Source organism: Oncorhynchus tshawytscha, linkage group LG28, assembly GCF_018296145.1.
Source record: "Oncorhynchus tshawytscha isolate Ot180627B linkage group LG28, Otsh_v2.0, whole genome shotgun sequence".
In the NCBI taxonomy this organism is placed as follows: domain Eukaryota; kingdom Metazoa; phylum Chordata; class Actinopteri; order Salmoniformes; family Salmonidae; genus Oncorhynchus; species Oncorhynchus tshawytscha.
Genome location: NC_056456.1, coordinates 15,965,096 through 15,990,740, shown reverse-complemented (window position 1 = coordinate 15,990,740; position 25,645 = coordinate 15,965,096). Strand labels below are relative to the sequence as shown.

General features: G+C 42.4%; 3 protein-coding genes across 4 annotated transcripts in view; 1 reads left to right on the top strand and 2 right to left on the bottom strand.

The window, feature by feature from the left end:
• LOC112227362 overlaps nucleotides 1–9,171 on the top strand; it is a 54,879-nt gene extending 45,708 nt beyond the window's left edge. Inside the window, exons 3-8 of the mRNA XM_042308356.1 lie at nucleotides 6,348–6,489; nucleotides 6,713–6,839; nucleotides 7,049–7,121; nucleotides 7,572–7,723; nucleotides 8,659–8,784; nucleotides 9,046–9,171. Of these exons, the coding sequence (XP_042164290.1) occupies nucleotides 6,348–6,489; nucleotides 6,713–6,839; nucleotides 7,049–7,121; nucleotides 7,572–7,723; nucleotides 8,659–8,784; nucleotides 9,046–9,110 (685 nt within the window). The 3' untranslated portion in view covers nucleotides 9,111–9,171. The remainder of the gene's footprint in view (nucleotides 1–6,347; nucleotides 6,490–6,712; nucleotides 6,840–7,048; nucleotides 7,122–7,571; nucleotides 7,724–8,658; nucleotides 8,785–9,045) is intronic.
• Nucleotides 9,172–15,232: 6,061 nt separating this feature from the next.
• On the bottom strand, nucleotides 15,233–19,227 carry LOC112226820 (RING finger protein 11). The gene is made up of 3 exons (XM_024391412.2): nucleotides 18,604–19,227; nucleotides 17,270–17,439; nucleotides 15,233–17,043 (listed from the first exon to the last, which is right to left on the bottom strand). The coding sequence occupies exons 1-3, from the start codon at nucleotides 18,715–18,717 to the stop codon at nucleotides 16,872–16,874; spliced, it is 456 nt and encodes a 151-aa protein (XP_024247180.1). The 5' UTR covers nucleotides 18,718–19,227; the 3' UTR covers nucleotides 15,233–16,871.
• Nucleotides 19,228–21,490: 2,263 nt separating this feature from the next.
• The window catches only part of LOC112226818 (voltage-dependent R-type calcium channel subunit alpha-1E), a 55,235-nt gene continuing 51,080 nt past the window's right edge, over nucleotides 21,491–25,645 (bottom strand). For both annotated transcript variants that reach the window (XM_042308176.1, XM_042308177.1), the window contains exons 41-43: nucleotides 25,162–25,297; nucleotides 24,677–24,846; nucleotides 21,491–24,478 (exon numbers count right to left, since the gene is read on the bottom strand). In XM_042308176.1, coding sequence (XP_042164110.1) covers nucleotides 23,930–24,478; nucleotides 24,677–24,846; nucleotides 25,162–25,297 — 855 coding nt within the window. In that variant the 3' untranslated portion in view covers nucleotides 21,491–23,929. The remainder of the gene's footprint in view (nucleotides 24,479–24,676; nucleotides 24,847–25,161; nucleotides 25,298–25,645) is intronic.

The window sequence follows — 25,645 nt, the reverse complement described above, 5'->3', positions numbered from 1 at the left end:
CAGACCTTCCCCAAGGTGATTGGTTGAGTGACGAGCACCCTGCATGTGACCTCTATGATGAGCTTCCACCCACAGAAATATAGACAGGGTAGATGTTGTTATATAGTGCCACAGTGGTCTCGACCTCATCTATTACGGTTTCACAACTACTTTGAAAGGTACGGTTGAAAAATATTTATGGGCAGAGTATATATTTTACATATGATAATTTTTGTGAATCAACAATCCCATCTAGGTACAGTTGTCTGTGGTTGTGAAGTGAAATTCTGGGAATATGCAAATCAGGACAGCTAAGATCAGTCATTAAAGGGATAGTTCTGGATTTGGCAATGAGGCTCTTTATCTGTTTGTTTATTTAGTTGAAAGAGTAAATGTGATAGACAGTAGTTTGAGAATAAAACTGTAGTCATATAGTAACGGAAATTTGAATAATAAATGTGTTTGTTTATTTAGTTGAAAGAGTAAATGTGATAGACAGTTTGAGAATAAAAGTGTGGGCAGAGAGTAGTCTGAATTGGGTTCTGGAGGTGTACTCCAACTCACACATTGCACTCATATACCAGCCATGAGTGTTTCCAAACCAGTGATGTCACATCCACCAGTAGTGCTGGAGAGCTGCACTGGCTGGTTTCTCCTGTAAAGACAACTCACAATGGCTCATATTCTCTGTGCACTCACTCACCCAGATCAGGTGATACCCTGCTAGGGTAGTGATTGGCTCTTGTCTCAGACCTTCCCCAAGGTGATTGGTTGAGTGACGAGCACCCTGCATGTGACCTCTATGATGAGCTTCCACCCACAGAAATATAGACAGGGTAGATGTTGTTATATAGTGCCACAGCGGTCTCGACCTCATCTATTACGGTTTTACAACTACTTTGAAAGGTACCCTTGAAAAATATTTATGGGCAGAGTATATATTTTCCATATGATAATTTTTGTGAATCAACAATCCCATCTAGGTACAGTTGTCTGTGGTTGTGAAGTGAAATTCTGGGAATATGCAAATCAGGACAGCTAAGATCAGTCATTAAAGGGATAGTTCTGGATTTGGCAATGAGGCTCTTAATCTGTGGGTAGTGTAGTCACATAGTAACGGAAATTTGAACAATAAATGTGTTTGTTTATTTAGTTGAAAGAGTAAATGATAGACAGTTTGAGAATAAAACTGTGGGCAGAGAGTAGTCTGAATTGGGTTCTGGAGGTGTACTCCAGGGAGAGTGTGGCAGAGTCAGACCTGAGCCAACTCTCCCTGTTTATCGTGAGGAGCCAAGGAGGAGACCAGAGCCGGTGTTGGAGGTGAGCAAAGCAGAGACTGTGAAGGAGTTAATGGGGAAATTGGAGGAGAGAGAAATGAGGGAGTTGCTGTGTTGGTGCTTTTTGCATGCAATTCGCCCGACGGAACGTGTCGGGGATTTGATGGCACCTGGGTCAGCGCTCCATACTCGTCCTGCGGTGCGTGTTAGTCAGCTGGTGAAGTTGGTGCCAGCCTCACGCACCAGGCCTCCTGTGCACATCCCTAGCCTTGCACGTCCTGTGCCAGCACTGCTCTCAAGATCTCCAGTACGCCTTCACGGTCTAGCCCATCCTGTGCCACCTCCACACACCAACCCTCCGGTGGCAGCTCCCCGCACCAGGCTTCCTGTGCGTGTTCTCGGCCCAGTTCCACCAGTGCTAGCACCACGCATCAGGCCTACAGTGCGCCTCGCCTCTCCAGCGCTGCCGGAGTCTCCCGTCTATCTAGCACTGTCAGAGCCTTCCTCATCTCCTGCGCTGCCGGAGTCTCCCGCCTGTTCAGCGCAGCTAGAGCCTTCTTCCTCTACAGCGCTGCTGGAGTCTCCTGCCTGTTCAGCGCAGCCAGAGCTGCCAGCCTGCATGGAGCAGCCAGAGCTGCTAGCCTGCATGGAGCAGCCAGAGCTGCCAGCCTGCATGGAGCAGCCAGAGCTGCCAGTCTGCATGGAGCAGCCAGAGCTGCCAGTCTGCATGGAGCAGCCAGAGATGTCAGTCTGCATGGAGCAGCCAGAGCTGTCAGTCTGCATGGAGCAGCCAGAGCTGCCAGTCTGCAAGGAGCTGCCAGTCTGCAAGGAGCTGCCAGTCTGCAAGGAGCTGCCAGTCTGCACGGAGCTGCCAGTCTGTACGGAGCTGTCAGTCAGCCAGACTCTTCCAGATCTGCCAGTCAACCGGACTCTTCCAGATCCGCCAGTCAACCGGACTCTTCCAGTGCCGCCAGTCTGCCCAGCGCCGCCAGTGCCGCCAGTCTGCCCAGTGCCGCCAGTCTGCCCAGCGCCGCTAGTCTGCCCAGCGCCGCTAGTCTGCCCAGCGCCACCAGTGCCGTCAGTCTGCCCAGCCCCGCCAGTGCCGTCAGTCTGCCCAGCGCCGCCAGTGCCATCAGTCTGCCCAGTGCCGTCAGTCTGCCCAGCGCCGCCAGTGCCGTCAGTCTGCCCAGCGCCGCCAGTGCCGCCAGTCTGCCCAGTGCCGCCAGTCTGTCCAGCGCCGCAAGTCCGCCAGTCTGCCAGGATCAGTTAGATCCGCCAGCCAGCCAGGATCCGCCAGTCTGCCAGGATCCACCAGGATCTGCCAGAACTGCCAGTCAGCCAGGATCCACCATTCAGCCAGGATTCGCCATTCAGCCAGGATTCGCCATTCAGCCAGGATTCGCCATTCAGCCAGGATCTGCCAGTCAGCCAGGATCTGCCGGAACCACCAGCCAGCCAGGATCTGCTAGATCCATCAACCTGCCGGAGCTTCCTTTCAGTCCTGAGCTTCCTCTCAGTCCTGAGCTTCCTCTTGAACTTCCCCTCAGTCCCGAGCTACCCCTCAGTCCCGAGCTACCCCTCAGTCCCGAGCTACCCCTCAGTCCTGAGCTACCTCAGTCCGGAGCTGCCCCTCAGTCCAGTGGGGTCCGTGGTTAGGTTTCCTAGGCCAAGGTTAGGGGCGAGGGTCGTCACTCAAGGGACGCTAAGGAGGTGGACTAAGACAATTATGGAGTGGGGTCCACGTCCAGCGCCAGAGCCGCCACCGCGGACAGATGCCCACCCAGACCCTCCCCTATAGGTTTAGGTTGTGCGTTCGGAGTCCGCACCTTGGGGAGGGGGGTACTGTCACGTTCTGACCATCGTTCGTATGTGTTTTCGTGTCCTTGTTGTTAGTGTCCTTAGTGTCCTTGTTCCTGTCTCTGTGTTAGTTTACACTAGTATAGGCTGTTTCGGTTTTCGTTACGTTCTTTGTTTTGTAATGTTGAAATATTGATTTGTGTTTTACGTTTGTTCATTAAACATGGATCGCAATCTACACGCCGCATTTTGGTCCGACTCTCCTTCACACCTAGAAAACCGTTACAGCTTGTCTAATTATCTTAGCTTGCATGTCTAGTGACAAGGTTGGTAGACTTTAGAAATGTAAGCAGTTATTAAAAGTACAAAATAAGACTCACATTTCTTTCAATCTTTTATTGTAGCAGTGATGCAGAAAAGCATACTTAGTTTGTTAAAAACAAAACTACCAGTCAGGAGGACGCAGACAGCTCAGTAGGTATGCTTAGATAAACAAAAAGAAAAATAATACAGTGTCAAAATGATGTCGCCTACCAATCTGCATCCCACTGCTGGCTTGCTTCTGAAGCTAAGCATAGTTGGTCCTGGATGGGAGACCAGATGCTGATGGAAGCAGTGTTGGAGCATCAGTAGGAGACACCCTTTCATCTGGTCCAAGAAAATATCCCAATGCCCCAGGGGGTAGGGTGCTGTCTTTCAGATGGGATGTTAAATGGGTGTCCTGACTCTCTGTGGTCACTAAAGATCCCTTGGCACTTATTGTAAGAGTAGAGCTGTTAACCCCTGTGTCCTGGCTAAATTCCCAATCTGTCCCTCATACCATCATGGTCCCCATAATCATCCCCAGTTTACAATTGTCTCATTTATCCATCCTCCTCTCTCCTGTAAGGTTGTTGCTTTAAATGAGAATGTGTTCTCAGTCAACTTACCTGGTAAAAAAAGGGTTAAGTATAGAGTGCCTTTGGAAAGTATTCAGACCCCTTTTCTTTTTCCACATTCCACATGGATTAAATAAATTAACACAAAAACCCATAATGACAAAGCGAAAAAAGGTTTTAAGAAATGTTTGCAAATGTATTAAACATAAAACACATAAATACCTTATTTACATATAAGTATTCATACATTTTGATATGAGACTCGAAATAGAGCTCAGGTGCATCCTGTTTCTATTGATCATCCTTGAGATGTTTCTACAACTTGATTGGAGTCCACCTGTGGTCAATTCAATTGATTGGACATGATTTGGAAAGGTACACACCTGTCTATATAAGCTCCCACAGTTGACAGTGCATGCCAGAGCAAAAACCAAGCCATGAGGTCGAAGGAATTGTCCGTAGAGTGCCGAGACAAGGTTATGTCAAGGCACAGATGTGAGGAAGGGTGCCAAAAAATGTCTTCAGCATTGATGGTTCCCAAGAACCACGGGGCCTCCATCATTCTTAAATGAAGCAGGTATATTTCACTGGTCATCCCCAAAGCCAACACTTACTTTGGCCGCCTTTCCTTCGAGTTCTCTGCTGCCAATGACTGAAACAAATTGCAAAAATCACTGAAGCTGGAGTCTTATCTACCTCTCTAACTTTAAGCATCAGCTGTCAGAGCATCTTACCGATCACTGTACCTGTACACAGTCAATCTGTAAATAGCACAAATACTTATCCTCATGGTCTTTTGCACCCCAGTATCTCTACTTGCACATCATCATCTGCACATCTATCACTACAGTGTTAATGCTAAATTGTAATTATTTCACCTCTATGGCATATTTATTGCCTTACCTCCCAACTCTTCTACATTTGCACACACTGTACATAGATTTTTCTATTGTGTTATTGACTGTATTTCTGTTTATGTGTAACTCTGTGTTGTTGGTTTTGTCGCACTGCTTTGCTTTATCTTGGCCAGGTTGCAGTTGTAAATGAGAACTTGTTCTCAACTGGTCTACCTGATTAAATAAAGGTGAAAAAAATACAAAATAAAATATATTTATATATATATATATATATTTTATTTTTATATATATATATTTTTTAAATTACATTTTTTTAAATGGAAGATGTTTGGAACCACCAAGACTCTTCCTATAGCTGGTCACCCGGCCAAACTGAGCAATCGGGGGAGAAGAGCTTTGGTCAGGGAGGTGACCAAGAACCTGATGGTCACTCTGACAGAGCTCTAGAGAACCTTCCAGAAGGACAACCATCTCTGCAGCACTCCATCAACCAGGCCTTTATGGTAGTGGCCAGACAGAAGCCACTCCTCAGTAAAAGGCACATGACAGCCTGCTCTGAGTTTGCCAAAAGGCACCTAAAGACTCTCAGACCATGAGAAACAGGTCTCCCTGGTCTGATGAAACTAAGATTGAACTCTTTGGCCTGAATGCCAAGCGTCACATCTGGAGGAAACCTGGCACCATCCCTATGGGGAAGCATGGTGGTGGCAGCATCATGCTGTGAGGATGTTTTTCAGCAGCAGGGACTGGGAGACTAGTCAGGATCGAGGCAAAGATGAACGGACCAAATACAGAGAGATCCTTCGTGAAAACCTGCTCCAGAGCGCTCAGGAACTCAGACTGGGGCTAAGGTTCACCTTCCAACAGGACACTTAACACAGCCAAGAAAACGCAGGAGTGGCTTCGGGATAAGTCTTTGAATGTCCTTGAGTGCCAAGCCAGAGCTCGGACTTGAAACCGATGAAACCGATTGAACATCCCTAGAGAGACCTGAAAATAGCTGTGCAGCAACGCTCCCCATCCAACCTGAAAGAGCTTGAGAGGGTCTTCAGAGAAGACTGGGAGACACTCCTCAAATACAGGTGTGCCAAGCTTGTAGCGTCATACCCAAGAAGACTCAAGGCTTAATCACTGCCAAAGGTGCTTCAACAAAGTACAGGTTCTGAATACCTAATTAAATGTGATATTTCAGTTAGTTTTGTTTAATAAATGTGTGAAAAAATTCTAAAAACCTGTGTTTGCTTTGTCATTGTGCAGTATTGTGTGTAGATTGATGTGGGGGAGAAAAAAAAACACATTTTTAAATATGGCTGTAACGTATCAAAATGTGGAAAAAGTAAAGGGGTCTGAATACTTTCCGAATGCACAGTGTCTATCATCACTTTTCATGTTTGCCATTATATTAGATGAGTAACATTTCCTGTAAATTGTTATTTGCTAGCCTGTATCTGATCCTTCATATCAATCAGTGTGTATATTTTTATAGTTGATGCCCTGAACATCATTTTGATGATGACTCGGGCCAATTTCAAAACTTGTGTATGTTTTTCTCCGTGCAGGTTTTTCACTTACTTCAAGGGTGTTGTGGTGACTGATACCTGCCTGGTGAACATTTATCCCATTGGTGAAGATTACTATGCCATCACAGAAACCAATTACATCACTAAAGTCAACACTGACACACTGGAGACACTGAAGAAGGTCAAAATTGAGATTCCATCCCCCTGTATTACATTATTCCCAATATATTAGGAACCACAGTGTTTGCATATGTTCTTTGTTCTAATTCAGCTGACTCAAAAAACAGAAGTGTTACCGACTGGTCCACTGATTATAGAGAGAAATTGCACTTCTCAATAAGTTATAACACATGAATAATGTATAACATGATTCTGAATAACACTATGACTTCACTTCCCCTCAGGGGGACTGCGTCAACATCAATGGAGTGACAGCCCACTCGCACGGAACAGTGTTCAACAAAGGAAGCTGCATGGGAAAAGGAGCGTCACTGACCTACAATGTTATCAGGACCCCACCCACACAGAAAGGTTGGGCTTGTATCCCAAGAAAATAAAAAGTGCACCATATTTATTCAGTCTTCATGCACATGTTCCACCTCTTAGTCGATGTTTGAATTAAGCTACAACATGTAAGCAACTTGTCCTTGATATCTTAACATGTTCTGGATAGGAGAACCTGTAACGGGAAGGCAAGCTGAAGGCTTGTGCCCTGCTTGCATCTTGTGTCCTTTCCTCAGACCCCATTGAAAAGTCTATGGCTGTGGTGCAATTCCCCAGTGCCAAGAGGTTCACGCCCTCCTATGTGCACAGGTGGGTCATAATAACATGTCCATCATGTTTATAGTCAAACTTGAGGTCCCCGAAACAGCATAAAGTCTAACATCAACACACCTCCTGTGTTACAGACTGCAGTGGCAGTTTGTGTAAATTGGACTAAGTCATATGTCGTATGGTTTCCATATCACCCTTAGTTTTGGCATGTCGTAGAACTACATTGTCTTCGTGACCCCGGTGAAAATCAACCTTACGTTCCTGAGTGCCTGGAGCATCCGAGGCTCCAACTACATGTAATTGCTTTGAGTCCAATGAGGTTTTTGGTTTCAGGAAATAAACACTCAATATACTTTGGTTTAAATGTGACACATTTATATACAGGAACATACAGTAACAGCATACTGTACCTAATCTTGGCACTGAGAACCAAACCATGCATGTGTGCTGTCTCAAGAGACTTCAGCAAACCCCACCTGTTTTTCACAGACGTTGTTCCACATCGCCAGAAAGGACATTGGAGGAGGACAAGGAGAGTATGTTTACCATAAATTCAGGGCTGCTCCTATCAACCTGTTTCATCACATCAACACTTACGAGGAACAAGGCTTTATCGTGGCTGACGTGTGTACATGGAAAGGGTAATGGAACAATGTCTCTCATAAGCAATGGCAATGTCGGTACACTGGCAAATGTAAATGTGTACATAAAAAGTGATGACGTCATAACTGACTAGATTATTTATGGACTGAGGGATTTCAGGGGTGGCATACATTTGAAGTGAGTTGCCTTACATGGAACCCAAACCGGCTGCACGTGTGCGCCATCGCGCAAAAATGTGTTTTGTCCCCCCACACCAAACGTCATCACGACACGCAGGTTAAAATATCAAAACAAACTCTGAACCAATTATATTAATTTGGTGACAGGTCGAAAAGCATTAAACATTTATGGCAATTTAGCTAGCTAGCTAGCTTGCACTTGCTAGCTAATTCGTCCTATTTAGCTAGCTTTCTGTTGCTAGATAATTTGTCCTGGGATATAAACATTGAGTTGTTATTTTACCTGAAATGCACAAGGTCCTCTACTCCACCAATTAATCCACACATAAAACGGTCAACCGAATCGTTTCTAGTCATCTCTCCTCCTTCTAGGGTTTTACTTTTCTTGAATTTATATTGCGATTGGCAACTTTCATAAATTAGGTGCATTACCGGCACTGACCTCGTTTGTCTTTCAGTCACCCGCATGGGTATAACCAATGAGGAGATGGCACGTTTGTATTTGCTTCTATGAACGAATGAGGAGATGGGAGAGGCAGGACTTGCAGCGCAATCTGCGTCAGAAATAGAACTGACTTCTATTTTAGTCCTTGGCAACGCAGACGCTCATTGGTGCGCACGAGCAGTGTCGGTGCAACAATTGTATAACATTTATGTTACACGCGAGCAGTGTAGTCAGCCTGATAGCAATGTCCTTTTTCAGAAGAATTGATTAATGATTCCTAGCCCATGGTCTTTAAACACTGTCTGTTCAAAGGATTATAAAACTCATTCTTTATTTTGTTTCCCGGTAGGTTTGAGTTGTTTACAACTACCTTTGGCTGGCCAACCTGTGTTCCAACTGGGAGGAGGTGAAGAAGGCAGCCATGATGACTCCTCAACCTCAGAAATCCTGAAATGGAAGCTGAAATCCGCGAAAGGTGAAACAGCACCACTGTTCGCCCCAAGCACGTTATTGTTTTTGTTCTGGTTCATTTGTTTGAAGTAACGTCTTTGTTGTTGTAATATGCAAACGTCTTTGTTGTTGTAATATCGCAAACGCCACGGATTCCAGCTTTAGAAAAAATAAATGTTTCATTTACATATTTGTGTCAAAAAAAAAATTACATTCAAGTGCGTATGTGCATAGCCTGTATTTTCCCTTCTTTTGGATAGCAACATATACTGATTATATGTTCCAGGAGGAGCAGGGACAGAACCTGATCTGCCTGCCGTACACCACGGCAACATCGGTGATGTGTTCTGACGGGACCATCTGGCTGGAGCCTGAAGCGCTGTTCTCTGGGCCTATGCGCCAACCACTTCAGGGTTGAGTTCCTGTCTCAAATCATGGATGAAACGTGGATGTGGATGATGATGGTATGTACTGTACTGTTACTGTTTTATACGGTAACAGTTACAGGTATGGTGCAGGGCAAACACATACCCAGTATCTTGTTTGTGTTAGTGTTAGGAAGAGAGTTTAAGAGACTTTAGCTATTTATCCAGGGACAAGGTATTTTCAATTTAGTAGAAAAATGTTCTAAGCAAAATTTGTTCAAAAGTGGGGTTACTGTAAAATTTGGTGGGCGCTGTATTTTCAAACCTGGACTCAGGGGTAGACATAGTAAATGTAAATCTGTCTACCTCCATTTAGTATGATATGTTGTGTATTAATTTGTGGATGTCCATCATCCATCTTGTATAATATGGTATGAATTACAATTCGTATGATATGTTACGAATTGCAATGCGTACAATATGCTAAAAATATACAATATGTATGATTTGTTACTAATTTCAATTTGTTGTGGCTAACGTTACCTAGGCTAGGGGTTAAGGTTTAGGTTAAAGGGTTAAGTAACCTTCTGTCTTATGTAACCATACCAAACATAACATATCATACTAATTTGAGATTCCCCGATATAAAATGTAATATGTTACGTCTAGTCTATGAGTCCAGGCTGTTTTCTAACAACCAGTGTGGTTTTCCAATGACCCACAGGTGTCCAGTTGACCATTGTGGTGGCCACCGGGGCCCAGAGGCCAGGGTACATGCTGATCCTCAACGCCAAGGACATGTCGGAGATCACCAGGGCAGAGGTGAAGTGCTCTCTGCCGGTCACCTTCCACGGAATGTACAAGCCATAACCTGGCAACAATACTCTGGGCACAAAGACTAGTAGTCACCACTCCAAGCTATTCAAACTAACTAAGCATCAACTGTCACTCAACAATAGAACAAACAAAAAAACAATGACAAACTATAGGTTACAAATAACTCGCAAAAAAAGCCACGTACCTGATCATCTTACATCATGATTTAAAGTCTTTTAACTTTGTGAAACCTATGATTTAGTATGGTTGAGCACAAAATGGAACCTGCAGGTATCAGGGCATCAGTAGGCTTCTTACAATTATTTCTCAGGGAGCCCACAGACAGCGTACAAGATCAGCTTGTAGTTTTTGAGTACTTCAGGGTTGCAATACTAAAAAATAGAATCAACACACTGGCCTTTCTATTGTATGCCAGTTATTTTGGGAAAGTTGCATGGTGTAACTAATAATTGGACTATTTTATATTGTATAAAAACACCTCATCCCCTATATATACACATGTAGTGCAGGTACATATATCAAAGCGCTAGTCCCAAAAGGCAACAATAAAGTCCCTCAATAAAGCTCCTTCGTGAAAATAAGATTTGAATACATTCTGAGACCTTGCACCCAAAAACCTTTCTAATGCTGATTGGAACTACTAGTGAAAGGGCAACAAAGACTAGCTGTTGCCATAGAAAATCTGATTAGGTGTATTGTATGCATGCAGTCATTTTGGATAAAAGTGTCTGCTTAATGGCATATATTATCATGATTGTATTAAGTTTCAAGGAAAAGTACAAACATGTTAGCATGTTGCAACAAGAGTCATTATTTTGACAGAGCCCATGTTTTGTTTAACGTTGCCTAATGTAATCTTGAGTACGTATCATGACATTAGCCCCGCTAGCCTAAGCTTTCACAGGTGATTGCATTGAAACATTGCTAAATTAAGCTGATCACACCGATTAACTGGGTCAAACACCTAATCTGAGGAACAAACAGGCATGTTGCCAATCCCTTTTTGTAAAAGCACAGATCATGGCCATAAAAGCCTGGCTTTATACAAAACTGTCTGGCCATATCTCAACAGGCAGCCTAATTCTGATTTTTTTCTCTTCTCACTAAATTGATCTTCATACCCATCAGATCAGCTCTGAAAAACATCTTATGTGATTGGTCAAAAGACCAATTAGCGTAAAAAAAAATCTGAATAGGGCTGCCTATGGCAAGAGACTTTCAAAAACCATGGCCATGATAATGACAGCAAAAAAACAACAACAAAGGAGCAAAATATACTGTATGTACTGTGTTGATAGAGCTAGCTTTAAAGGGGAAATGTAACACTGTACTACCATCTGGTGTAACAAAAAGATACTACAGTCTCAGAACACTAATAATTCAGGGATTACCCAGGTGTGTGCTTTCCGGTTTATTTTATACAGATTCAATATGGGGGCTGTTTGGCCTTCCAAAAATCAAGATTACATTTATTTTCAGATTCCTGAACAAAAAAAAAGAAGCAAAAGATGTTAAAAAAAACATGTACTTTTACCACATTGTTACATTACAGCCTCATTCTAAAATGGATTCAATTGTTTTCCCCCCCATCATCAATCTACACACAATACCCCACAATAACAAAAGCAAAAACTGTTTCTTACATTTTGGCAAATGTATTAAAAATAAAAAACGCATCACATTTACATAAGTATTCAGACCCTTTACTCAGTACTTTGTTGAAGCACCTTTAGCAGCGATTACAGCCTCCAGTCTTCTTGGGTATGATGCTATAAGCTTGGAACGCCTGTATTTGGGGAGTTTCCCCCATTCTTCTCTGCAGATCCTCTCAAGCTCTGTCAGGTTGGAGAGAGATGTTAGATCGGGTTCATGTCCGGGCTCTGGCTCGGCCACTCAAGGACATTCAGAGACTTATACGAAGCCACTCCTGCGTTGTCTTGGCTGTGTCCTTATGGTCGCTCTCCTGTTGTAAGGTGAACCTTGGCCTTAGTCTGAGGTCCTGAGCGCGTCGGAGCAGGTTTTCATGAAGGATCACTGCACTTTGCTCCGTTCATCTTTCGCTCGATCCTGACAGGTCTCCCAGTCCCTGTAGTTTCCTGCAGCAGTGATGCTTGGCATTCAGGCCAAATAGTTAAATCTAGGTTTCATCAGACCAGAGAATATTGTTTTTCACGGTCTGAGAGTCTTTAGGTGTTTTTTGGCAAACTCCAAGCGGGCTGTCATGTGCCTTTTACTGAGAGGTGGCTTCCATCAGGCCACTCTAACCTAAAGAACTGATTGGAGGAGTGCTGCAGAGATGGATGTCCTTCTGGAAGTTTCTCCCATCTCCACAGAGAAACTCTGGAGCTTTGGCAGTGACCATCGGCTTCTTGGTCACCTCCCTGACCAAGGCCCTTCTCCCCTGATTGATCAGTTGGGCCAGGTGGCCAGCTGAAGGAAGAGTCTTGGTGGTTCCAAACTTCCTCTATTTAAGACTGATGGAGGCCACTGTGTTCTTGGTACCCATCCACACATCTGTGCCTTGACACAATCCTGTCTCGGCGCTCTACGGACAATTCCTTCGACCTCATGGCTTGGTTTTTGCTCTGACATGCACTGTCAACTGTGGGAGCTTATATAGTCAGGTGTGGGCCTTTCCAAATCATGTCCAATCAATTGAATTTAGCACAGGTGGACTCCAATCAAGTTGTAGAAACATCTCAAGGATGGTCAATTGAAACAGGATGCACCTGAGCTCAACTTCGAGTCTCACAGCAAAGGATCTGAATACTTATTTACAGTTGAAGTTTACATACACTTAGGTTGGAGTCATTAAAATAAATTTTTCAACCACTCCACAAATTTGTTAACACACTATAGTTTTGGCAAGTCGGTTAGGACATCTACTTTGTGCACGACACAAGTCATTTTTCTAACAATTGTTCACAGATTATTTCACTTGCAATTCACTGTATCACAATTCCTGTGGGTCAGAAGTGTACATACACTAAGTTGACTTGTGTTTAAATAGTTGGAAAATTCCAGAAAATGATGCCATGGCTTTAGAAGCTAGAGGCTAATTGACATCATTTGAGTCAATTGGAGGTGTACCTGTTGGTGTATTTTAAGGCCTACCTTCAAACTCAGTGCCTCTTTGATTGACATCATGGGAAAATAAAAATAAATCAGCCAAGACCTCAGAAAATAAATTGTAGACCTCCACAAGTCTGGTTGATCCTCGGGAGCAATTTCCAAACACCTGAAGGTACCACGTTCATCTGTACAAACAATAGTACACAAGTATAAACACCATGGGACCACGCAGCCGTCATACCGCTCAGGAAAGAGATGCATTCTGTCTCCTGGAGATGAACGTACTTTGGTGTGAAAAGTGCAAATCAATCCCAGAACAACAGCAAAGGACCTTGTGAAGATGCTGGAGGAAATAGGTACAAAAGTATCTATATCCACAGTAAAACAAGTCCTGTATCGACATAACCTGAAATGCCGCTCATTAAAAAAGCCGGACTACGGTTTGCAACTGCACATGGGGACAAAGGTCGTACTTTTTGGAGAAATATCCTCTGGTCTGATGAAACAAAAATATAACTGTTTGGCCATAATGACCACTGTTATGTTTGGAGGAAAAAGGGGGAGGCTTGCAAGCCGAAGAACACCGTCTCAACTGTGAAGCACAGGGGTGACAGCATCATGTTGTGGGGATGCTTTGCTTCAGGAGGGACTGGTGCACTTCACAAAATAGATGGCATCATGAGGGGGGAAAATGATGTGGATATATTGAAGCAACATCTCAAGACATCAGTCAGGAAGTTAATGCTTGGTTGCAAATGGGTCTTCCAAATGGACAATGACCCCAAGCATACTTCCAAAGTTGTGGCAAAATGGCTTAAGGACAACAAAGTCATCACAAAGGACTGACCTCAATCCAATAGAACATTTGTGGGCAGAACTGAAAAAACATATGCGGCAAGGAGGCCTACAAACCTGACTCAGTTACACTAGTTCTGTCGGGAGGAATGGGCCAAAATTCACCCAACTTATTGTGGGAAGCTTGTGGAAGGCTATCCGAAACGTTTGACCCAAGTTAAACCATTTATAGGCAATGCTACCAAATACTAATTGAGTGTATGTAAACTTCTGACCCAATGGGAATGTGACGAAAGAAATCAAAGCTGATGTAAATCATTCTCTCTCCTATGATTGACATTTCACGTTCTTAAAATAAAGTGGTGATCAAACTAACCTAAGACAGGGAATTTTTACTAGGATTAAATGTCAGGAATTGTGAAAAACTGAGTTTAAATGTATTTGGCTAAGGTGTATGTAAACTTCCAACTTCAACTGTAAATAAGGTTTTTGTTTATATATATATATATATATACATTTGCAAAATGTCTAACTCTATAATGACAAAGAGAAAACAGGTTATTGTGTGTAGATTGATGGGGGACTTTTCAAATGTAATCCATTGTAGAATAATGTGGAAAATGTGGAAAAAGTCAAGTGGTCTGAATACTTTCCAAATGCACTGTAAATCTTCTCCCTCTTGCACTTTATATCTCGGGGACAGAGTTTCGCAGATGCATAGTCAAAACCAGTGTAAACCACTGGCCAAAACTTTTATCTCCTACAAACACAATGACAAACAATACATCTAAAGGTAGGAGATATACAAACATCCAGTGGTGTAAAGTACTACTTAAGTAGTTTTTTGGGGGTATCTTTACTTTAATATTTATATTTTTGACTACTTTTACTTCGACTACATTCCTAAAGAAAATCATGTTTTTTTTACTCCATACATTTTACATGACACCCAAAAGTACTCGTTACATTTTGAATGCTTAGCAGGACTGGAAAATGGTCCAATGCGCGCACTTATCAAGAGAACATCCCTGGTCATCCCTACTGCCTCTGATCTGGCAGACTCAATAAGCACAAATGCTTTGTTTGTAAATGATGTCTGAGTGTGCCCTTGTCTATCCGTAAATTTAAAAAACAAGAAAATGGTGCCGTCTGGTTTGCTTAATATAAGGAATTTGAAATGATTTATACTTTACATTTGATACTTAAGTATATTTTAGCAATTACATTTACTTTTGGTACTTAAGTATATTTAAAACCAAATACTCTTTAACTTTTACTCAAGTAGTATTTTACTGGGTGACTTTTACTTGAGTCATTTTCTATTAAGGTATCTTTATTTTTACTCAAGTATGAATTTGGGTACTTTTTCCACCAGTGCAAACATAAATACAGAAAAGGGTATCATTATAATATAAACTAAACATTTAACGGAAATAATTCACCACAGCAGCAGTTACAAACATATATATATATATATATATATATAAAAAGTGACAAACAAAAAAGGAAATCATAGTGTATGTAAAAACATCCAGAACGTATTTTTGCACAATGATGTATTGACTGTGGGAGAAGACTGAATATACAGATAAGTGAGCTAAGTACTTAAGGGAAGAAATTCCACTATTCTTAATGTCTCCCCTCCTCCCAGTCACTTTCACACAAAAACACACACTAGGATCAAGACAAGCAGAACAAAGCAGAGACTCACTCTACTGAATCACACAATTCATGAACATATATTCAGCTATTGAGCTTTTCTTTAATGTGATAAGTGACCAATGGTAGCATTGATACCATTATCAATCCTAACTTCTGTGCTGCAAAAATAATAAATAATATTGAAAAGTGCAAGGTTATAGATATAGATATATATTAACATAATGCTTCCGTTAATGTCCTATAAGTGCAAATCTCGGGATCAGATTTAATGTGTGTGCAAGCATTCCTAACTTCTAGACTGATCCTCCACCACATGCACAAACCAACCCTTTACATTGGCTGACAGCTATGTTAATCCTCTAAAAGTAAAACATATGAACCTTACACAGGGTGACTGACATACAGCTCATACACTTCTTTAGGCCATTCGGAATGGCAGTGGAGCTATTTCAAATGGTAAATCTGAATGGCAAAACAAAGCCAATGCATGTAGTACATAGTCTAATAAAGGATGGACTTTGGGTGATTTCTGCACTGTGTATGTGCATACTATAGTTAATTTGTTGTAAGCCTAAAGAATACTATGCTCTGTAACTTATTTTACTTTGCAACTGTAACACTAAAACAGGGTAAGCTTCAGTCCATAGAGAGATACCGATTATTACGCCACCATGCCGGCTTTCCTGGGGCTTTTTTACCCTTACTAAGCCATATTCAGAGTGCAGGATTTGGAGACTTTAGAAGACAGATGAGTCATGTCATGGTGTTGCCAGCTGTGGCTTTTAGAGGAATCTGATAGGATACGTCCTGGTGGCCAAATTCAGACGACAGAGAATTATCCAATCCCATTTCCAGCTACTAATCATGGTGAACAAAATGCTGGGATGGGATACCACCGAGACCTGCTCAAGTGGAACTGCAGTGAGCCATCACTACGGTAACAGCCCCCTCCTCCTCCTTCCCACCATAACATCACCAACCCAGGCCTACTGTATTCAACAGCTGGCTCAGGAACCCAGTCCACCACAGACACACAAACATATTTTGCATGCTTGTCCTCCTATGTCCTCCATGACTCAGCCTGTTCAGTTCAGAGCCAGCTCCAGGTGATGGGCGGATGGGTCAAAGTCTTTTCATTGTTAATCACTAGTGTTCGCATAGTCTCTCTCTCTCTATGTCATCACCGACCAAGACACCATGCTACTCGTTAGCCCAAAGTTAAAAGCGGAGGGGAGGAGGGCAGCATGTGTATGTATTTGTTGGGGCTGGTGGAGGTGGCGCTGTAAGAAGTCTGTGATGGTTGTAGTGTGTGTGTGTGTGTGTGTGTGTAGGGGTGCGGCTTTGCGGAGCTCATCATAATGGGGTAGGGTTGTCTTAGGGGTCAGTTGGTCTCGTAGGTGGAAAGCAGGGCAGCATCCACAGGCTCCATGCAGGACGGGCAGGTGAAGGACCTCATCAGCCAGTCATCTATACAGTCCATGTGGTAAATGTGCATACAGGGCAGGAACCGGATGGGGTCCCCGTACACAAAGTCCATCATACATATCACACACCTAGAAAATGGGTTATATACAATTATGAATAGTAGTTTTGATTAGAGTCTGTCGTATATTTTTCCTGAGCACATTACCTGACCAGGAAAAACCATGGGCAGTAGTTATGTTAAACACACAGTTACATGTTACAGCTAGGGCAGAAGTTTTACCTAGTTAGGTCACATGATCAGTGATCTTTATCAATAACATCAAAGAATAAAAACAGTGGTATGCAGATGCTCACTCTCTGATTTTTTTCTCGGAGCCGTCCCGGCCTCCATCATAGACGCCCCGGGGAAGATGCTGGATGAGGCCGATACGCTGGGCGATACGGACCTGCTCCTCCTCAGTCAGCTGGGTGGCCAGGCGGGCCTGGCTGGGGGTGGGGTGGTACACCGGCATGTGAGCCTGCTCCTGGAGAAAAGACACACATACAGAGGAGAATCAATACACAGGCCAACTCAACTGGACTGATTGCACAACCCAGTGTTTTATCAATCACTGTTGGCGTGAGGTGGGATGGGCCCCCCTCCTAGCTCGGTTTCACCCTGCCTATAAGAGTGGCTGGGCTTATATTGGTTTCAAATGATAAAGTTGATGCCAGATGACACCTAGTTGTAATAGTAGAATGCACCGAGTGCAATTTTGAAACTGTTAGTCATGTTAGTCATTGCATACCTTAGAGAGCTATTTCTAACTTGTCAGAAATTTCATGTCAGCTAAAGTTTTTCATTTAGGCTTTTTAAGCCCATAGATACTGTTGTACTGTTATCCACCCTGCCGTGGATAAAGCAGTTAACAAAAACTGCCCATTCTGGACATTCTTGGCAAGCCTGTTAGGAACATTTTTGTGAGATTGAAAAGCATTTGGGCAACAAAAGTGCTGCGTGTGTGTTTTTTCCTTTGTGTAACTGGGTTTGTTAAACTATTGTAATATGAAAACTCAGACCCATAATCAGTTGCAATACCTAGCTATGAAAATAATCATTTTAATGCACTATGGACTCCCGTGTGGTGCAGTAGTCTAAGGCAATGCATAGTCTAAGGCAATGCATTGTCTAAGGTGTCACTACAGTCCCTGGTTCGAATCCAGCCTGTATCACATCTGGCCGTGACTGGGAGTCCCATAGGGCTGAGCACAATTGGCCCTTGTCCAGGTTTGTCCGGGTTAGGCCGCCATTGTAAATAAGAATTCGTTCTTAACTGACTTGCCTTGTTAAATAAAGGTCTAATCTATATTTCAAAATATTCAAAACCTTTTATTTCCCCTGGTCTTTAAATATTTTATTCGGGCTAATCTGAAGTCAAATTGAAACTATACATTTGACAGCAACTGAGCTAGATGAATGAGTCATAAATGGTCTGGAAGAGTACAAAAGAAATGACATCAACCAGCTAGCTAAATAATCAGAAAATGTTTTGACCAGATTCCCAAGATGTTCAATGCATTTGCCCCCTACCCTGGGTTTTGCATAATTCTGTCAATTATCATAACCCTACTTCACACCAGTGACTGGCTAACGTTTGCTAGCTAAATAACGAATAAAACTATCTAGCTAAGTTAATATCAAGTCTGACCTGGTAAGGCGGAGGTGGCTCCAAATCCGCGTCTGCGTCCCCATAACTTCCTCTGTCAGACTCGTGAAGCAAAGATATATCGTCCGACGTCGGCGATTTGAGACAATTGCCCATGTCCTCTTCTCAGCCCCTCGTTGTTTAGCTAGCTATAGAAGCTAGCTTGTAAACTTACTATTGTTAGTTTACAACCACATGTATCCTCCACTCGTTACAGAAGTAACGGTATTACACATTAACTACTGTTTAACAACCCATTCAAATATAATATGTCTGTTCATACGAATACTATATCGAGCCCCAAGCAGCTTTCCAAGCTATTCAACATCATCAGACCATCACAGTCAAAACAAAAAGCTAGATAATAACAGTAGCTAACGTTAGCTACTTCGGCTAGCTAGCTAATGTTAGCGACATGTTATTCCTAAATGAATATCACTCATTCCTCGGTCTACGATTTGAAATGTAAAACGTTCACTTAAAAAGCAACTACCATAACAACATCAAGCGATAGAAAATGAATATTTTGTACAAATATCGACCAATGACTTCGCGAAAAAATTAACAAATAACTGTCTGGCTAGCAATATTATCAGAGATCCTGGACATAATGACAAGATGCTTGTGACTCCGCCCTAACAATGGGATTCGCTGTCCATAGAGCGGAACAGTGGGATGTCAAGCTCCCGCCCATTCCTCTCTGGATTGGAGGATACATCTCGTTATTTGAATATACTTTCAATATTCGATGTTGACGTCAACCGCCTGTATTAAATGGAGAGTGAGATGCTATTCTAGCCCAATGAATATGCATAGACGCCTTGAATTTCAACAGGGACAATTCAATGAATTGTGTTTTTTCTCAATTTACCAGAATGTCACGTGCATCACACTTATTATCAGTATGCTCATAACAACCTAAGCATTACTTAACCTATATTAGATCAAATAAGCCTCAGGTATCAAAAAAACAAATCATTTTTTTCTTGACTAAATTCCACACTCTCTCAAAAAACTCCTCACTTGCTTAATAATTAAAGATGCACTATGCAGAAATCGCTCCGCCATTTCTTCAATGCAAAATGTCTAATAGTTCACCTAATTTCAGTTTATGTAACAAAACAATTAAGTATAGTGTAGTGTAGAGTATAGGGTAGAGAATCATTAAGTGCTGATGGTGCCGACAGAGAGGGCTGCCTCGCTTCTAGTCAATAGGAAACTTTGCAGTATTATTTCTTACATTGCTAGCCCAGAAAATCTATATTAGATTTGGGATTATATACACTCTATCGGCAGGACAGTGTTATTTCATACAGTCAGGAAGAACTATTGCTATTTTTTTCGGGGGGTTTTTCGCATTGTTCGTAACTTGTTTGGTACATAATGTTGCTGCTCCTGTCTCTTAAGACCGAAAAGAGCTTCTGGACATCAGAACTGCAATTACTCACCTCAGAATAGGCAAAGAGTTTTTCTTCAATGATTCGGCGCGGGAGGGAGATACTACAGACAACTGACCAAGCCCAGATCACCGGCATTCACTGGAGAAGGAAACTGAGATTTTGCGGAAAAAGATCAAGTACATTAGAGTGTCTAGTTTGAGAAACAGACGCCTCACAAGTCCTCAACTGGCAGCTTCATTAAATAGTACTCGCAAAGAACCAGTCTCAATGTCAACAGTGAAGAGGCAACTCTAGTATGCTGGCCTTCTAGGCAGAGTTACAAAGAAAAAGCCATATCTCAGACTGGCCAATAAAAATAAAAGATTATGATGGGCAAAAGAACACAGACACTGGACAGAGGAACTCTACTAGAAGGCCAGCATCACGGAGTCGCCTCTTCACTGTTGACGTTGAGACGGGTGTTTTTTGGGTACTATTTCATGAAGCTGCCAGTTGAGGACTTGTGAGGCGTCTGTTTCTCAAACTAGACACTCAAATGTACTTGTCGTCTTGCTCAGTTGTGCACCGGGGCTCCTCTTTCTATTCCTCTTTCTATTCTGGTTAGAAACAGTTTGCGCTGTTCTGTGAAGGGAGTAATAAACAGTGTTGTACGAGATTTTCAGTTTCTTGGCAATTTCTCGTATGGAATAACCTTAATTTCTCAGAACAAGAATAGACTGACGAGTTTCAGAAGAAAGGTTTTTGTTTCTGGCCATTTTGAGCCTGTAATCGAACCCACAAATGCTGATGCTCCAGATTCTCAACTAGTCTAAAGGCGGCCAGTTTTATTGCTTCTTTAATAAGCATAACAGTTTTCAGCTGTGCTAACATAATTGCAAAAGGGTTTTCTAATGATCAATTAGCCTTTTAAAATTATAAACTTGGATTAGCTAATACAACATGCCATTGGAACACAGGAGTGATGGTTGCTGATAATGGGCCTCCGTACACCTATGTAGATATTCCATTTTAAAAAATCGGTCAGTTCCAGCTACAATAGTCATTTACAACATTAACCATGTCTACACTGTATTTCTGATCAATTTGATGTTTTTTTAATGGACAAAAAAATTGCTTTAATTTAAAAAACAAGGACATAAGTGACCCCAAACTTTTGTACGGTAGTGTATATTTACTGAACAAAATTATTAACACAACATGGTATATCAAGAATCTGATTAAACAGCATGATCATTACACAGGTGCAACTTGTGGTGGAGACAACAAAAGGCCATTCTAAAATGTGCGGTTTTGTCACACATCACAATGACACAGATGTCTCAGGTTTTGAGGGAGTGTGCAATTGGCATGCTGACTGCAGGAATGTCCATCAGAGCTGTTGCTAGAGAATTGAATGCTAATTTCTCTACCATAAGCCACCTCCAACATTGTTTTAGAGAATCTTGTGGTGCCCCAGATCCTAATGAGTTAACTGTTACATTATTAATTTAATCAGGTAACAATTTAACATAGTTAGTTAATTAGATAAATAACAGTCTTCAGATTAATGTTAAAGTCAAGATAGCAGAGCAGCACTTCATCGAGGACATACAGTACCTCTCCCCATCTTAGCAACCAATGCATCAATATGTTTGACTACTTCAGTTTCAATCTATGTTACACCAAGCAGTTTAGTCTCCTCAACTTGCTCAATTGCCACATTATATTAATTACAAGATTTAGTTCAGGGTTTAGCGAGTGATTTGTCCAAATTACAATGCTTTTAGTTTTTTATATATTATGGACCAGCTTATTATCAGCCACCTATTCTAAAACTGACTGCAGCTCTTTTTAAGGGTTGCAATGATATCACTTGCTGTGGTAGCTGACATGTGTAATGTTGAGTCATCAGCGTACATAGACACACAGGCTTTACTCAAGGCTAAAGGTAGGTCATTAGTAAAAATAGAAAACAATAAAGGACCAAGACAGCTGCCTTGATGTATACCACACTGGTTTACATTAGAGAGGCTCCCATTAAAGAAAAACGATATGTGTTAAGTTAGATAGGTATCTCTGAATCCACAATATGGCAGATGATGTCAAGCCTCTGACCATTGGTCTAGTCTACCTCAGATATGGAGACAAGCAGCCACATATTGTATGTGCAATTGAGGACACTTCTATTGCAATTGAGAACACTTTTATTAATATATACAGCTATTATACACATATAAACCAAACAACTATTTTGCATTCCAGGACAATTCTCCATGTTTTTTGGTTAACTGAGTTTCACAGAATCATTATCCTTTTTCAGGCAAATAAAAGAAATACAAATACCTTAAATTAACATTCCAGAGATACCCTATTCCATCCTTCAAGCGTGTTGTGAGCAGAAAGGGATATTGTCTCTTACAATCCTACAGACAATATGATAGAAATGTACTGTACATTATTAGTAAACCATTCTAAATAGCGGGTGAAAACAGGTGTGGAAAACATCCTTCTACATCTGTCGTCTGTAATGGTTCATACAGTATTGACATAAAGAATGAAGAAGATATACAGTTGTAGTGAGTTCTTAGACACATACCGATGATGTTGCAAGCTAATGTAGAAAGAGGAGAATGTGGACGGCTACATTGATGAACAACAGAACACTCAAGTTCATGATTGCTTCTGTGCCATTTACTGATTCTGGAAGATGACAAGGAATTAATCCATCAAATGGTAGAATATTGTAACAACTGAAGAAAAACAGGTACAGTACGTTGACAAGACGAAAGTTGGTCCAAGACAGGCAAATGGTCTGCTGGTTTTCCTAGTGACTTAATAAAGGTTCATTGATGAATTGAAGCCATGTTCTGGGTGTAATTCGAGTCATTTGGTTCTCTAGAGTCCAGTTCATAGCAAAGCACTGTCTTTTCACACTGGATATTTAGGCATTCCTTTCTGAAAAACAGTTGATCACATTTCATAACATTGTTGGCTGCATTCAATTGTCCTGCAAGTCGGTAAAAAAATGTAAATAAATCATACAGATTCCCAACAGAAGAGTGTGCCATTCACTTTCTGTTTGTATACAGTGGATAACTGTCCTATTGATCATTGTTTTATTCCTTTGACATGTTACAACAGGAATGACATAGTTTACGTATGAATAGATAATTACTAAAGAAGTGTGTTCCCTTTGTAGACAGTAAATGGATAGGAAATCTAATGGTGGAGGGCGCAGAAGGTTAAAAAACTCTCTACTACATTTCAAAACACATTGCTTTGATCAATTATTGTTTCTGTGTATTTTTTTTGTTTACAGATATGACATTTTATTAACTTAATGATAAGTCAACAGTTAACCTTCTCTATGGCCGTGTAACCTACTCAGACAATCAACTGGTATTGGTGGCATTACGATTTTATGACAAAAATCACAGGTATTTACAAAAAACCATGGTTTTCAAAGATATTGTTTCTCCTTATATATTTGCACATATTCACACACCCCACATACACTGTTAAGAGAAACACAAAATCAATGTCAGAGAAACACCTTCAGAAATGACAATACCTATTGACAGACAACGTAATTCTATCCTTTCAATTTATTTCATCTCTTTACTGTACATCCAAGGCTAATTGAGGTTTATTATTAGTCACTTTCTTTTGTTAAGTCAGAATATAAATAAACCACAGTCAAATATTTGCGGGTAGATATTTATTGTACATTTTCTGTGTGACTTTAAAAGGGATCCTACTTGCAGGAAGTGAAAAAATGGATGTTCTTAATTTTTTTCCTCCCCTCACATTTAATCAAACATACTGCAATCACACAGGTATGCAGTAGTAATGCAAGAGAGCGACAAATGTCCCTCTTTCTTTTATATTGTAGTACATCTTATACACTAGCACCTTCCTCACCTCTCATCCACCACCACTTCCTCCTCCTCCTAGCAGCGGCCGTCCTCCTCTGTGTCGCTGAGTGGCTCACAGCCTGCAACAGAGACGGTCTGAGCCAGGCGTTTCCGGAAGTGTCCATTGGGGATCTGCCAGCCGCTCCTGGAGCCCCGTCGGGCCGAGCTGAAGCTAGAGCTGGAGCTGGAGCTGACCGTGTTAGCGCGTCCCAGGCTAGTGGCCACCGCCGCCTCGAAGGTCAGTGTCTCCATGAACCTGGAGGGGTCCGGACTGTGCTCGTCCTCCTGCAGGGTGAGATAGGGCTCTGACGGGTAGCGACGCAGAGGGGAGCCCTGCTGGTGGTGGTGGCGACGACCCCTTGGCCCGGTCTGTCCCTCTCCACCTGCCACTCTGGAGGCCTCCCCCCACCTCTGGGTCTCTGGGCTGCCCCTGTCGTCATCATCGTCCCCGGAGGGAGGGTGCGTGCGACACACCAGAGGGGAGTAGGAGATGTGGGGATGGGAGCGAGTTGGGGTCTGGGACAGGGGGCGGCGACTAGGGGTACTAGATTCAGAGGTGGGGATGGGGCTGTCGGAGCTGTTACCCTGGACACAGGAGTCAAAACACATTTAATACAGACATCTGATTGCCTTTTTTAAAAGTGTCTATTGTGTATCCAATGTGGGTATGTGTTTGGGGTCTACTTCGTGTCAACCAGAGTTTACACCAGTGGTGTATGGCCCTTTAATGTTTGCCCTTGGTAAGGCATCCAGTGTGTGTGTGTGTGTGTGTGTGTGTCCTACCTGTTTGTCCAGGGGGTGTGTGCACTCTCGGCTAGGGGAGCATGAGGGCTGCAGACTCCTCTCCTCAGAGTTACAGCGGGATGTGTCTGGGGAGAGGAGGTGGCGGCGCTCTTTGGACCTCCCGCGCTCCTTCTCTGTGTCCAACTGCCTCTTTCTTTCTGACCGGGAGACTGGAGGAGGAAGACCATGGAAAGGAGCACAGAGAGGGAAAGCAAGACAAGAATATATAGATATTTTTGTAACACTGTAGATCATTAAAAAGTATGTTGACAGGTAGATCATTGACGCACTTAGGATACAAGAAAAGGAAAAGTGGCACTTGAAAATAGAATAAAGACATAAGAAAGGAAAGGGAAAATACGGGGAAGAGAACTTGACATATAAACACATGCAAACAATAACCACACAGTAACATCCCTCATCATGCCAGTGGGAGAGATAAGAGGAGAGGTCACACGAGTGGAAATTGGAGAGTGGAGACTGACCGGCAGCCTTGTAGCTCTTGTGGCGTGGTCTGTACAGTCTATCAGGACTCTTCTTCTCCTCCTGCCACAGGCCATTAACCCTCTGGTCAGTCACAGTGGACGAGGACCGCTTAATGGAGCCACTGGCCATCTCCGTCTGCACGCACACAGAGGGAGACACAGCTAAATACCCGCATGGACCATAAAATAGGTTTTGTTATTGTCAAAGAAATCCATCCATCTGTCGATCCATGCAGCATTCTCTGTTTTTATCCATCTCCATGCTCAATATTCCAGGAAATGAACAGGTCAACTAGGATGCTTGAACCTCTTCATTTTACTCTTCACCTCATTGTTTAGCGGAAGACAGAGACAAAACATACCAGTAACCCAGGATCAATCAAACACCATTCTGAAACGCTAGCATTCCTTTGAAACATCCATGTTGATTATCCCTCTCCAGAAACCCAGCAGCAAACAGAAGATACATGAACCCATTTTTCTC